Source organism: Mytilus galloprovincialis, chromosome 5 (assembly GCF_965363235.1).
Source record: "Mytilus galloprovincialis chromosome 5, xbMytGall1.hap1.1, whole genome shotgun sequence".
In the NCBI taxonomy this organism is placed as follows: Eukaryota; Metazoa; Mollusca; class Bivalvia; order Mytilida; family Mytilidae; genus Mytilus; species Mytilus galloprovincialis.
In genome coordinates this window covers 17,794,368-17,808,848 of record NC_134842.1, presented here as the reverse complement: position 1 = coordinate 17,808,848, position 14,481 = coordinate 17,794,368, and the positions used below count along the sequence as shown (strand labels likewise).

General features: G+C 32.1%; 1 protein-coding gene and 1 pseudogene across 1 annotated transcript; both read right to left on the bottom strand.

Moving 5' to 3' along the window:
- Window positions 1–762: 762 nt before the first annotated feature.
- Window positions 763–3,906, bottom strand: LOC143074365 (thyroxine 5-deiodinase-like; annotated as a pseudogene).
- A 2,235-nt stretch (window positions 3,907–6,141) lies between these two features.
- Window positions 6,142–7,212, bottom strand: LOC143074363 (thyroxine 5-deiodinase-like). Its single transcript, XM_076249853.1, has one exon. It carries the CDS (start codon window positions 7,178–7,180, stop codon window positions 6,494–6,496), a length of 687 nt encoding a protein of 228 aa, XP_076105968.1. The 5' UTR covers window positions 7,181–7,212; the 3' UTR covers window positions 6,142–6,493.
- Window positions 7,213–14,481: the final 7,269 nt, after the last annotated feature.

Genomic DNA, 14,481 nt, shown 5'->3' with positions numbered 1-14,481 from the left:
GTTGAGATGTCTCAATGCTCTTCAACTTTGTACTTGTTTGGCTTTATACATATTTTGATATGAGCGTCACTGATAAGTCTTATGTAGACGAAACGCGCGTCTAGCGTACTAGATTATAATCCTGGTACCTTTGATAACTAATTCAACCAATTACAAGTCTATCAATTGGCGAAATAAACGTTGGATTTTTATCATTCAGTCTGGTCACGCCTTGTTTACTGTCACAAGCAAATAAAATGCATTGCCTAATCTTTTACGATAAATTATTATTAAGGAAATCAACACAAATATACTTTTTTAAATACGATTTTTTTCTAAGTAATACCACACTTTTATTTATTGGACTCTATGACAAGCTTACGATGAAGTTTTACACACTAAGTTACATTCAAGATCAGACGTTTGGCCTTTCATGATCCCATCGCAATGCTTGATCACCATAAGCTATTATTACTTCACGATAAATGACTCGATATTCACAATAGCATCCATTTTATAAGGTAACAATTCATGCAATAATTGAAGAAGAAAGACGATTTCATTATTTTAATTGTCAATCCAGTTAGACACCATCCAAACATTCAAAAAGTAGAAAATAGAAGTAAACCCAATGTTGTCTTTACATAAGAATTAATAAAATCAACAATGTTTTTCATAAGAAGTTTATTATATCAGCAAAATGGCTTCCAACAAATCTGAAAACTATTTACAAATTTATCTTCATACGTTAGACTGGAAATAATCACTTAAATGATTTTTTTATGTACTTTATATTTTAAAGACTATAGATTTGCCAACTACATCATATATTATTCACATTAAACTACAATTACAATAGTACAAGTGTGGCGAGTTGTCTTACTGGTAATCATGTCACATCTTCTTTGTTATATTCCTCTTCATACAGTCACAAGGAACTACTTTTATATTGATTGACTAGTTATATCATACACAGATACATGTCTAACTACGATAATTTTCTAACCACTGTTCTATTTCGTCAACACGATATCCTACTGGTCCTCTTTCACCTGCATAAACAATGACGTCACTTAGGACAATGTATAAACGCTCATACAGCGCTCCGTACTGCCAGTTAGCCTCGTCTTGCATGTTATCCACCACAATTGAACATTTAGGTCCAAAAGACTTTAGACGTTTGGCTGATGCAATGCGTTCTTGTAAGTTTTTATGATAATTGATTTTTATGTTATTTCCAAATTTCCAACCATCAGAAGGGTGTGCCTCCTCAATGTAAATGATTAGAAAATCAGCAATATCAGAAAAGCGAGCTCTTACTTCATTGAAGTGCTCAAGCTTCACCATAAACGGTGGTCACGTACAACAGCCGAAATTTAAAATCAGTGGTCTTCCTTTCCGTTGAAAGTCTGAAAGCCTCGTTTTGACCAAATCTTCTATCCTAATCACTTCGATGTTTGGAAGTCTGCCATATAACTTAGCAGTTTTGAAAACATCTAAATACATCGCCTTCCATTCTTGCTTGAAAAAAGCCAGCGTGTAAATAGAGTTCATATAATCTTCGTCAGTCAGTGTAGTTCCTTCGAGTGTTTTTCTAAATCTTGCTGCCTTTGCTTCTTTAATTGAAGGAACACACTTTGATAGCAGAACATTTATCGACAGAACAACCATTTGAAGTATACAACCAATTATCTTGAAGAAGTGGCGGATCATCTATAATTGAAAATAAAAATTAAGTATAAAATGTATGAGGCTAAGAAGAAAAAGAGGAAACGTAAATTTACGTTCTTGAACCTGTGACTTATCGACAGAAATGATAATAAGACATCTAGATAGCAACATACATATCTCAGCAATATATAGATGTCAATGAAATATATTTATACACACCTTGCGAGTACAAGCATTCTAAATTCAAATGATTGGTTCGTGTTTCTAGAGAACATTTTTTATGAACATGTTGATAATACCTTTAAAATACCAGGTTGATATTTTAGTTTTAAGCGTTTAATCTACAAAGGATTTATCCTGCGATGATCGAGTTAAAAAATAAATGTCAAATACAGTACAGAATTGAAGATTTCCAGTGGCAAGTGTTACATGAGTTTTAAAATTGTACAAGGTTAAAGAATAAGGAATTCGTCCTGAAGTATTGCGACGTTTGTCTTGTCTGTCTATTGTAAGCAATATGTAAATCCGTCCACTGAAGTATGTACACTTACCACGGTGATGTGCGTTACACCTCACCCCTTATTCTATTGATCGTGTATTTACATTGTGTTATAGATCAACTTTATGCGTTCAGTGAATGTTCACTTTTGTTAATATGTATTTTGATTACGTTAAGCCATTTCAATTGCTATTTAAAAGAGTGTATTTCTATGTTATGATGTTACACTATTGTTGCAGGTAAGGTTGGAAATTGGTACCTAATATTTAAACGTTTAAACCTTATGTATTTGTCGCACCTGTCCTAAGTCAAAAACCTGATGTTAAGTAGATGTCGTTTGTATATGTGGTTCATACGTGTATTTTCTAGTTTTGTATATACTAGTAGATTAAACTTTGTTTTTTTTCCGTTTGAATGGTTTAAAAGTATTTATTTTTGAGCCCTTTATAGCTTGCTGTTCGGTGTGAGCCAAGGCTCCGTGTTTAAGACCATATTTGATAATGACCAACAATGGTTAACTTCTAACAATCTTGACTCGAATAGAGAGTTGTCTCATTGGCACTCATACGACATCTTCTTATATCTATTTAATTAACCTATTAACATAAAATGAGGGCTGAATGTATAACAAAAGAGTCCTTCTTTCGTTTCATATACACATAAAAATAAACTCTTGGGTAAGATGAATTATCCGAAAGTCCCTTTTTTAAATTATCATTTGATTCGACATCATATATTGGAAAATAAATACATTTGACCAGTCGATGATGAGAAACATGTCAAATTTCATGACTATTTTTTAAGTAAAATTGAGAAACATTCAAGATGACGTTTTTATATTTGTTTGGTATAGGTGTTTTGTTATTTCGATGGAATTTTGAATTCCCTTTTAGATCTTATGTATCTTCTCCAGAGTGTAGATTATCATAATAGATGAAATCCACTGTCCAAATATTTTGCATACCCTTTTTAAATTAATAGTAGTAACAAAACCATCCTTCTTTAACCCATGTCTGATGCTTGTGCGTTACTTTCCAAAGAATTCTATTAAACCTTTAACACATTTTCTGCTTCATTTCAGTCATTTGAGATCAAATTGGGTGCACATGTTAAATAGAAATATAATTAACCAGGACTGCACAACATCAAATCATATGGTGCGATGGAAGCCTGGTTTTTCTTAATATATTACAAAATAAATACGCACCATCCCATGAGTGATATTAATTATAAGACCAAAAGAGTAAAATTAAGAAAATGCCAAGTATTTAAATTCTTTGGAACCTTATCAAAATCTCACTCAGGCCTATTTCTTACCAGTTTTAATCACTGGCCCTGAAAACAAAACACTCTCTGTCCTGGTCAAAACTATTTTCGGATCATATTTGTTTGAATACCTAACCTGTAATGTTCGCGTTATGCATATGAATGAAATATTTGTCACACTATTTCTTGATTTTACACAAAATTTGTCAAACAATGATTCAAGTGATACATTCAAACTTAACAATAGCACGATTACCTTTGGGTACGGAATAAGTCCTTCATATGTTATTTCCAATCTTTTATAACATGAATGTTTTTTTCTATTGTTTCTAGATGGACTTAAGACTGCCAAAAACGTGTCAATTTAAAGTAGCTTTGATCAATATAATTTGTTTTAAAACTTACCGTGCCAGAAAGTCCTACTAATATTGACTAATTTGGCTAGTTTAAGTACAATATGAACATCTTGTTCGATCGCTGGATATCATGACATGAATATCTATTAAAAGTTTTATCTCATTTGACCTCAGTTAGATTCAATTTGGTATAGGTAATGTATATGTATGTTAGTTATAATCTCTTCATTTATGATTATGTTTAGAGTGTTGTATACGTAACTTTCTCAAGTCTAAAATGTTCTGTAGATTGTCTGTGTCATGTGTATTCAGGTATTGATTTTGACTCATGGCGTTTGGTCTACGAAAAAAACAAAAACACCGAGCTTCACAGTCATATCCAAAAATTCCAAAATCAACGTAAAAGAAATACATTGCCATCCGGCTATTTGAAGTTTTCGATTTCAACATTGTTCAAAGAAAAGGACTTGCAATTTTACATATTTAATGGAAATAAGTTAATAGTTTACAGCATAATAAGCCAACAGTTTTTAAGATATCAATTTAAACACCAAAATACATCTTGTAATGTTGTATCAATTGTTCGTTTTGTCGCACATCGTTTTCGGTGTGGTGAAATTTTTGCGAAACAAATGGTGAAGTTAAAATCATCCCTTCGTACATTTGACGGACGCCATCACGAGTTGGTTGACCGTTATGGAATAACCGTTTCACAAATGATATCGGATATGTTCCTTACGTCGTAACTACAATCCCCTTCCCTTTCATGAATTTGACCTACCGAATTAGACTATTTACCGGATTTGTAATCACATAAGCAACACGATGGGTGCTGCATGTGGAGCAGGATCTGCTTACCCTTCCGGAGCACCCGAGATCACCCCTAGTTTTTGGTGGGGTTCGTGTTGTTTGTTCTTTGGTTTTCTATGTTGTGTCATGTGTACTATTGTTTTTCTGTTTGTCTTTTTCATTTTAGCCATAGCGTTGTCAGTTTGTTTTAGATTTTACGAGTTTGACTGTCCCTTTGGTATCTTTCGTCCCTCTTTTTTTAACGCGCTATGCAGCCGGGTTTAATATGCATGGGGATTGGGGTACATAGTGGAGTCGTGGAGAGCAGGTAGCAGACACTTTCTGAAAATTATTCATTCTAGAGGGATAGAAGAAGAAGAAGAAGAAAAGAAGAAGAAGAAGAAGAAGAAGAAGAAGAAGAAGAAGAAGAAGAAGAAGAAGAAGAAGAATATGGAACGATTTAGGTTTCATGCTTTCTATTCATTGCATTTTCAAGTTCATCGCTGGACTGATATCATAGAAATTGATATATTTAGTAGACTGAACACTGAAGGGTGTTAGCGGTCATATGTCTATAAAACGAATAAATCGGAATGCATGACAAGCTTTTTTTTATGTACTATTGCTTGTTTTACGTATTATTTTTCAGTTTATTCATATTCGCTTGTAGAGGATCACATCTATGTCTGTATTTAATCGAATTAAATAAATATTAGACCGTTGGTTTTCCCGTTTGAATGGTTTAACACTAGTAATTTTGGGGCCCTTTATATATCTTGTTGTTCGGTGTAAACCAAGGCTCCGTGTTGAATGCCGTACATAGACCTATAATGGTTTACTTTTTTAAAATTGTTATTTGGCTGTAGAGTTGTCTCATTGGCACTCATACCACATCTTCCTATATCTATATAATAAGATTATGCAGTATTGCCAAGAGACATCCAAAATGTCATACAATTAAGCAACTACAGGTCACCTGTAATGTTTCAATGAACAAAATACAAGTGAAAAGGATGTATACACGGCCCTAAAATGATAAGTGTGAATCTACAACGACCCTTTAGTACAAAAAGGTAAACGATATACAAATATATAATAGAACACAAAACGACAACAACTAAATTGACAAAAAATTACGAAAGATGCCAGAGGGACAGTCAAGGGCATAGACCGAAATTTAACTGACAACGTCATCGCGTAAAAAGATTACGAAAAACAGACAAATAATAGTACACAATACACAGCAAAGAAACTGAAGACTAAGCAACATGAACCCCGACAAAAAAGGGGGTGATGGTAGGTGTTCCAGATGGCTCCTGACATGGCATCTACATAATATGGCGATATTGAATATGCTTGCTGGAGTAAAACCCTCTCCCTATCTTGGGACTTTGGTGTTATAGTACATAGTAAGAACTGATTTTATTAATACAATGTAATCAATATTGTCATCTCATTAGAATTCATAAAACCAAGACTGTATTGTATATCAATTTTATTATACCATATCCAGTAGAATGGCTTCCAACAAATCTGACAACTCTTTACAAATTTGATTTCATACGTTAGACTGGACATGATCGCTAAAAGTTTGTTTTTTAATAAATATTTTATATTTTACAGACTATTGCATTGCTAATTACATTTCATATTATTCATAAGAGAAAACTACGATTACATAGAAGATAGTTGCACGCTAATTTCATCAAGGGCAGCTTAAAAAACACCAGCATGTTTAACTTTTTTCTAAAGATTTTTTTCATAGTATTTTTTTGGTATACAGTGACCCATAGTGTCTGTGTCATCTTGGTCTCTTGTAGATAGTTGTTTCATTAGAAATCATACCACATCTTCTTTTTTTATATTTACTCTTACAATCATTAGGAACTACTTTTATATTGGTTGACTAGTTACTTCATACACAAATACATGTCTAACCACGATAATTCTCTAACCACTGCTCAATTTCCTCTACACGATACCCTACTGGTCCTCTTTCACCTGCTAATGCAATGACGTCATTTAAAACAATATATAAACGTTCATACAGCGCTCCGTACTGCAAATTAGCTTCGTCTTGCATGTTATCCACAACAATTGAACATTTTGGTCCAAAAGATTGTAGTCGCTTGGCTGCTACAATGCGTTCTTGTAAGTTTCTATGATAACTTATTTCTATATTATTTCCAAATTTCCAACCATCAGATGGATGTGCCTCCTCAATGTAGATAATTAGAAAATCAGCGATATCAGAAAAGCGAGCTATTACTTCATTGAAGTGCTCGAGCTTCACCATAAACGGTGGTCACGTACAACTGCCGAAATTTAATATCAGTGGTCTTCCTTTCCGTTGAAAGTCTGAAAGCCTCGTTTTTACCAAATCGTCTATCCTAATCACTTCTACGTTTGGAGGTTTGCCATGTAATTTAGCAGTTTTGAAAACATCTAAATACATCGCCTTCCATACTTGTTTGAAGAAGGCTAGTGTATAAATAGAGTTCATACAATCTTCGTCAGTCAGTGTAGTTCCTTCGTGTATTTTTCTAAACCTTGCTGCAATTGATTCTTTGATAGACAGAACACACATAGATAGCAGAACATTAATCGACAGAACAACCATATGTAGAATGCAACCAATTATCTTGAAGAAATGGAGGAGTATCATCTGTAATTGAAATAGAAAATAGTATGAGAAAAAATATAAATGGAAATGAAGAATTGACGTCATGCAGACTGCGACTCAACGACAAAAATGACCAAAACCCATCTAGAATGCAACATACAGACTCCAGCAATAGATAGATGTCTATAAAAGATATCAGTAGACACATTAAGAGTAGTATCATTCTTAATCAAGTGATGGATTGTTTTTTAAGTTTCTTTTATAAATGTAAATATAACCTTCAAAATAACAGATTTTTAGTTTTTTTGCACCAAACGTGCAATCCGTCTACAAAAGGCTCATTAATGACGATCTCGTCCAAGAATAAAGCCAAAATTAGTACGGAGTAAAAGAGAATTAAGAACCCAAATTCAATAATTGAAAAATATAGCCACATGTACACTGATATACAAACTCGATAAGAGGTATCAAAAGGAATAAAACGTTTCATTTAAATCATTAAGTCAATGACAAGTATTAAACACAAATTTTTAATTGTACAAGGTTAACGAACAGGCAATTTTCACTGAGTTTTTGTCTGTTTAATGCGACAGTTAAAAATGTATTACACAACATTATTTCAGTGATAAATTCACACTTGACCGTGAAAGGAGTTCCATTGGTTTAGAAACAGGTAAACAACTTTATATGTTTTTTAAAAAATAAATGTTTCTTTCTATTGTTACCAGATGGACTTCTGTCTGCCAAAATGTGTCAATGTAAAGCACCATTTATAAATATAACTTGTTAAAAAACTTACCGTGTGTGGATTTCCTATGTACTAATTTGGCTATTTTAAGTCAATATGAACATCTTGTTTGATCGTAAATACTGAATGACATGAGATGAGTTTCTATTTAAAGTTTTAATCTCATTTGACCTCAGTTAAATTCAATCTGGCATTGGTGATGTATATGTGTGTCAGTTATAATCCCTTCATTCATAATTATGTATAGAGTTTTGTATACGTTACTTGCTCAAGTGTAGACTTTCTCTATTTTGACTGTATTCATATATTGGTTTCTGCTTTTGAACAGGTATTGCCGAAGAAAGATGTGGACAAAATCTGGTTTTGAAGAAAGCTAAACTTTCCAAAATTCTGGTTGATAAAAGTCAACATAAGTAGACAAGGAGAAAACGATGTTCCTAGACATTTGCTGTAGGAACCCTTGTCTATTAATTTAGACTGTATGTATATCACTGAATAGCTTTTTGGGTATTTTTTTTGGGTTGCACTCAGCATGTTTTATGAATGAAAATTTAGTACTCAATGACGTAAATGACTATTATTAAAATATCAATTTATAGATTTTTCTGTTAAAACAACTATTACATTTTTGTCTTTATAAAGGACAAACACTTATAACATACAACAATAAAACCGATAAAATCTAAGAGAGCAAAATGAGGGTAAGAAAGATATATAATAGACCTCTATACTGTACAAGGGTCAAGTATAAGTTCAACTTTGAAGCAAGAAGTATTTTAAATCTGCAGTGCTAGGGTTTAAATTTTAAAACTTTTACATATACATCAGTACATATAATACATGATGTACAATTTATTTAAAAGCTCATGTTATGTCCTTGTTTTTACAAACATATCACTACCTGTGTTTTGTAAACTTTATATCAAATCTATATATATATTGTTTATGTTGTTTTATTTACCACTATGATAGCAGATGAGATTAAGATGACTCGTCGGTGAATTAAAAGATTGTATTAAGAAAGCACATGTGATACTTTTAAAGTAATGCGGAATACTAAATCCTTATTAATAACCGTCTCCATATAAGCTCTAGACCAAAGTCTAGAAGGCCATTAAGGTGAAATGTCTCAAAGCAAGGGAAAAACCGAAGATAACTGCAGGGTACGTAAAATTGTGCATCAGTGATTAAAATTAAACTTTTGTTTTATATCCATAAAATATATGAAACGTTTTCAACATTCAACAATAGATTCTGATACTTATAAATCCTTGGCTTTCAAATATTCGCCTTGGGTGTTTCTGATGAGGTTAAATCAAGAAAAGCACTTCGGACACATTGCATTAATAACGTGCAGTTTTCATATTTGTATTTTACCTACATTAAGCACGTTCGACAAACATCATAGTGATGTTTTAATTTTTTGTTTTATAAAAGTTAGTTCTAACAAACTTACCTTGAACAACTAAATGTACTCTCAGCAGTCAAAATGATGTAATTTTTATAATTTAAACATGCTGATGAATTCTTCACATCACCTTTGTACAATTTATAATAACTTTTTACAAATTGTATAACATGTCATTTCTAAAAATAATATTATCAGAAGGAAAATGACGTTCGAGACTTTACTGTAATTCGCAAAGCGATTATCGCTAAAAAAATATATTTAAGAATAAAGAAACATTTAAAATAATAAATATTCAATCTAAATTAGATTTTATATAAAGCACTTTTAGAATTATAGTAAAAGTTCCTAATGTCACTTTTCTTCCGGTAACAATAACACTATTTTATAAGAGGTTAAAGTATTTTAACCTTAAGATCCTTTTCAACTTTTTATAATGAATGGGTGAAAAAAATGCTCTTTAAATTTTCAAATTATCATAAACCAAAACTAAGCTCGAAATTTGAGGATAACATATGACTTATTTTACAGAAATATCAGATTGATATTCATCTTTTTCAATTGATTTTAACTAACTTATTATTCCTGCCAGTTATTTTTTTATATAACAAAAAAAGAGTTGCTTGATCCAAATTCTGATGTGAAATATATTTAACACAAATCATCTTCATCGTTCTACAATTTAATTTACAGATGTGCCGTTTAGAAAAAGAATGGCGATACCTGATCACATGCACAACACATAAACATTGTGGTTTTAATTTACTTTTGTATGAAAAGATGCCACTGTAACTGAGTGGTCTAAATAGTCCATTTAATGTAGTATTAGCCTGTCAACACGAATGTATGAAATTATTTTTCATCATGACGCTATATCCGGATGGCCGATGTTAGCATCGTTTTTCTAAAAGTCTAAACAATATAGAAACATCACATATTCCATATCAAAATCTACTCCCGAAATATACACCGCTTCATGGATATGTTGGATATTCATGTCCAAATGTCCGATTTGCAATTATGCAAAAGAAAAAGTATTGTACAAATGTGAAAAATAATACTTGTAGATTTTATGATATTTGCAAGAAATGTTTAGCTTATACCATATGAGCTATAGATGGTAGTAGAAAAAGAAACAAAAATCAATATGATATTTCCTATATAGTTTATGCTTATTTTATGTCATTAGCATGTCCATAAGCAATGATAAGGTCAGACAATGTCAGGATTGCCTCCACACTTTACCATATGTTATAAATAACAGAATTTTTTTTTTAACTATTGACAAAAATAGACATTTACGCTCTAGAGCCTACACTTTCCTTGGCATTGCTTCACAGTTATTAGGACACATTGAACCCTCCCGACAAGCATTCATGCAGTGACATGAAATATACAGACATAATACTGCTGTAAAGAGAATTTCGTTAATGAACCCATTGTAATGTTTATGCATTAAGTTTAAATAATAGTATCAACAGGGCAGACTCATTACAGACTGGTATTTTGTTGAAGTGGAATTTATGTTTTCTAGCATTGTTCACGTTTTTGATAAATCTTTTTTAATGATATGTAATGCAATGGTAATAGGGCAGGCAAAGTATTGGCGTTGCAGAAAACAAATATTTAAGACGCGTATTTTGAAATATAATCGCTGAAATTGTAATGTTTTCGGATCGTTTTAGATAGATTTATTCAAATTATTTAATTATTTACTTTTTAGTTAAGTTTAAAAGTTAGAGTTATTATTTTATTCGTATGTGGAATTTTATTTACACATTTTGGTGAAGTAGCACAATTCTTTCATTTAATTATTTTGACTGTTGAGAAATGCAATGAAAGAAGGGCATTTTATCATTATGAGAATTTGTCATTGATAAATCGTTGTGCGAAAAATAAACTCATCATAGATACCAGGTCTAAATTTAGCATATACGCCAGACGCGTTTCGTCTACAAAAGACTCATCAGTGACGCTCGAATCCAAAAAAGTTAAAAAGGCAAAATAAAGTACGAAGTTGAAAAGCATTGCGAACCAAAATTCCTTAAAGTTTTGCCAAATACAGCTAAGGTAATCTATGCCTGAGGTAGAAAAGCCTTAGTATTTCAAAAAAATCAAAAATTTGTAAACAGTAAATTTATAAATATAACCATATCAATGACAATTCATGTCAGCACAAAAAGTGCTGACTACTGGGCTTGTGATACCCTCGAGGATAACAAATTTCTTAATACACATTTAAAAAATATGTCTTTTTTTTGGACGACTCAAATAGCTCTGTGAAGTTTCCTGGAATAGTAAGCTGGTGCAGTGAATGTCTTTCGGAAATCACTCCCAGCTCAAATGCGTAGACGTATATAGGTTAAGAGGGACCTTTCAACCATGGTCAGTTTTTAAAAATGTTTAAGTAGAAATCGCACCCACATTTTGTTCTACATTCAGTGTATTTTAGAAAATGTTTATAATGATTTTTTCTATGTAAGAAATATCCTTTAACTTTATGGTATAATTTGGTTGGGTTTGCACTGAATTATTATCAAAATGTTCTTTGTCATTTACCTGTTTAGGCATTGTGAATTAGGAAATGGTTCGCTGATTACTGAGTAATTACTGAGATGAGTCAAAATGCTTTTTGAAACAGTGTTTTAAATCTATGGACTTGTATGAGGAATTAAAGTGTTGAATATGAGTTTTAAATGCAGACTTTGAGCACAATGTCAGAGAGACTGAAGAAAAAAGTGCAGGTGTTGCATAGTACTGAACCTTGTAGGTAGGGAATTGTTTGCGGCACTTCTAAACTGTAGACTGCTGGTGATTTGTCAGTGCATTTATAGGACACCTGAAGTCATGAGACGTTGCAACTTAAATTAAAGCTGTGTAGCAATGTCTTTATTAGGTCTTTCCACTTTTTTTTTGGATTTAACAAGTATATCATTGTGTTTTTGGTAAAAAGTGACCTTGGATTACCTTAACTTTTCCTGGTGGAATGCTTATTCGCGATCAAAATGTTTCCAGAAGTACTATACATTTGTTTCGTGTATGAAAATCACTTCATTTGCTCTCCTACTACAAACTAAATTGACTCACTTTTAAAACTTTAGAGAGGAAACAATTTTATTTTTGAGATAAATATTTAATTTTATATTCGAATCTGGTGGTGTATGAGAAATGCATAGGCAGATATTTAAAAACATGGTGACATGATTTGTTTTCACACGAATGTGTTATGTTAATTCAAGAAATTGAATTCCAAAATAGATGACAAACATAACATCTTAAAGATGAAAAATCGAAGATAGCGTTTCTGATATGCTGATAAGAAATGTGATATATGGATGATAACCCTCTTTCGAATGCGACACATTACATGTTGTTTGTTGAATGATTGCTTGGAACGCATACACGAGATAACAAAATCTACCGGGTTTTTATTTAAACTGAATCAGGATTATAGCATTTTATTCCGTCATACACAAAATATAAATCACTTAAGAGTAAATTAGAATATTTCAGATTTCCCAAATACAACATGAACAGAAGCAAAATCAACAACACTCTTAATCATCTTGTTTTTGACTTTCGAAGCTCTTAACCACGATATCGGCTGATAAATGGTAGCCGAGTTGTGTGCATGTTAAAATACTCTTCTGCTGAGTATCAGTCTGTTGGTGTACTGTTCATCCTGTCGCCTGAGTGTGACTATCAGTCTGCTGGTCTACCGTTCATCCCTTTGCAAACGTTTGACTATCAGTCTACTGGTATACCGTTCATCCGGTCGCCATAGTTTGACTATCATTCTGCCGGTTAAGTATTCATCCTGTCGCCAGAGTTTGACTTTATTTCTGCTGTTGTACCATTTATCTACAGTTGGGTGCAGACCAAGCATTACATAAAGTAAACGCAAGTTAACGCCGCGTGCACATATTTCGTTAGTTAACTTCAAATCTCCCGTTTACTAGTAAACGCACGTTTACTATAATTACGTTAACGTGGTCGAAATGGAAATTTCTAATGTCTACCCTAGTAAACGGGCGTTTACTATGTGTCCGTTTAGTCAGTAGTAAACGGGCGTTTACTTCAGAATTCTTTAAATTTATTTTTACGTGCACTTAAAAGTAAACGGGCGTTTAGTACAGATTTTACAAGTGTATTTTTACGTGCACTTGAAAGTAAACGCACGTTTACTTTTCGCGTTAACTGATTGGGTAAATTTAGAAATACACTTCAAGTTCATTTGCACATTTATTTTATAAAAGCGACCTTTAGTCTTTATAAATTTCACGTATATGTGTTTCAAACCAGAACAATTCAAAAACTCTTTTAATTCGAAATATTAAATTACACAAAATCACTTTCATAAAGTCCATTAACTTTACTGATTGGCAGATTTTCTATATTTTCCTTTCAAAAGTTACATGTGCAAATATCGATACGGAAAGAAAGGTTATCCGAGACATCTGGAGAATATTTTTATATGATGGGATATAAACATCGTGGTTTACGTTGTTTCGTTCCCCGTTTATAAGTGTCTCTTCGAATTCCTAACTATAACTCGGTGTATTTAATACATTAATTTTTAATCGAAATTCACCTTGTTTGCCTTGGATTAACATGATGATGATAAGATTCTGTTTTGACAAATGATAAAATAAAACAACGTAAATTGAACAGTATATTGAAAGGGATATCAATAAAGTGTAATACAAGTATGTTCATTTGTACCATCTCGTCAATTAAAATGTTCAAATATTGCTATCTTTACATGGATATATAACTCATTTACTATGCGGCTATATAAATTTACATAATAGAATGCTTATATGGTCAGTTTTGGTTGTTGTGGACAAATAATTTTATTATATGAGTCAGTCTGAGGTATGAAAACTACTGAATTTTGTTTACGATTCAATATTTTGAATAAAAAAAGGACATGCTGGCACTCTAAATTGATGCGAACAAAATTTTTTAGTCATAATATTCAAATATTGCTACCTATTTTCTTATACAATCAATCCTTACATGAAAATATAGCTCATTTACTATGCGGCTATATAGATTTGCATAAGCAAATGCTTATATGGTCAGTTTTGGTTGTTGCAGACAAATAATTTTATTATATGAGTCAGTCTGAGGTATGAAAAC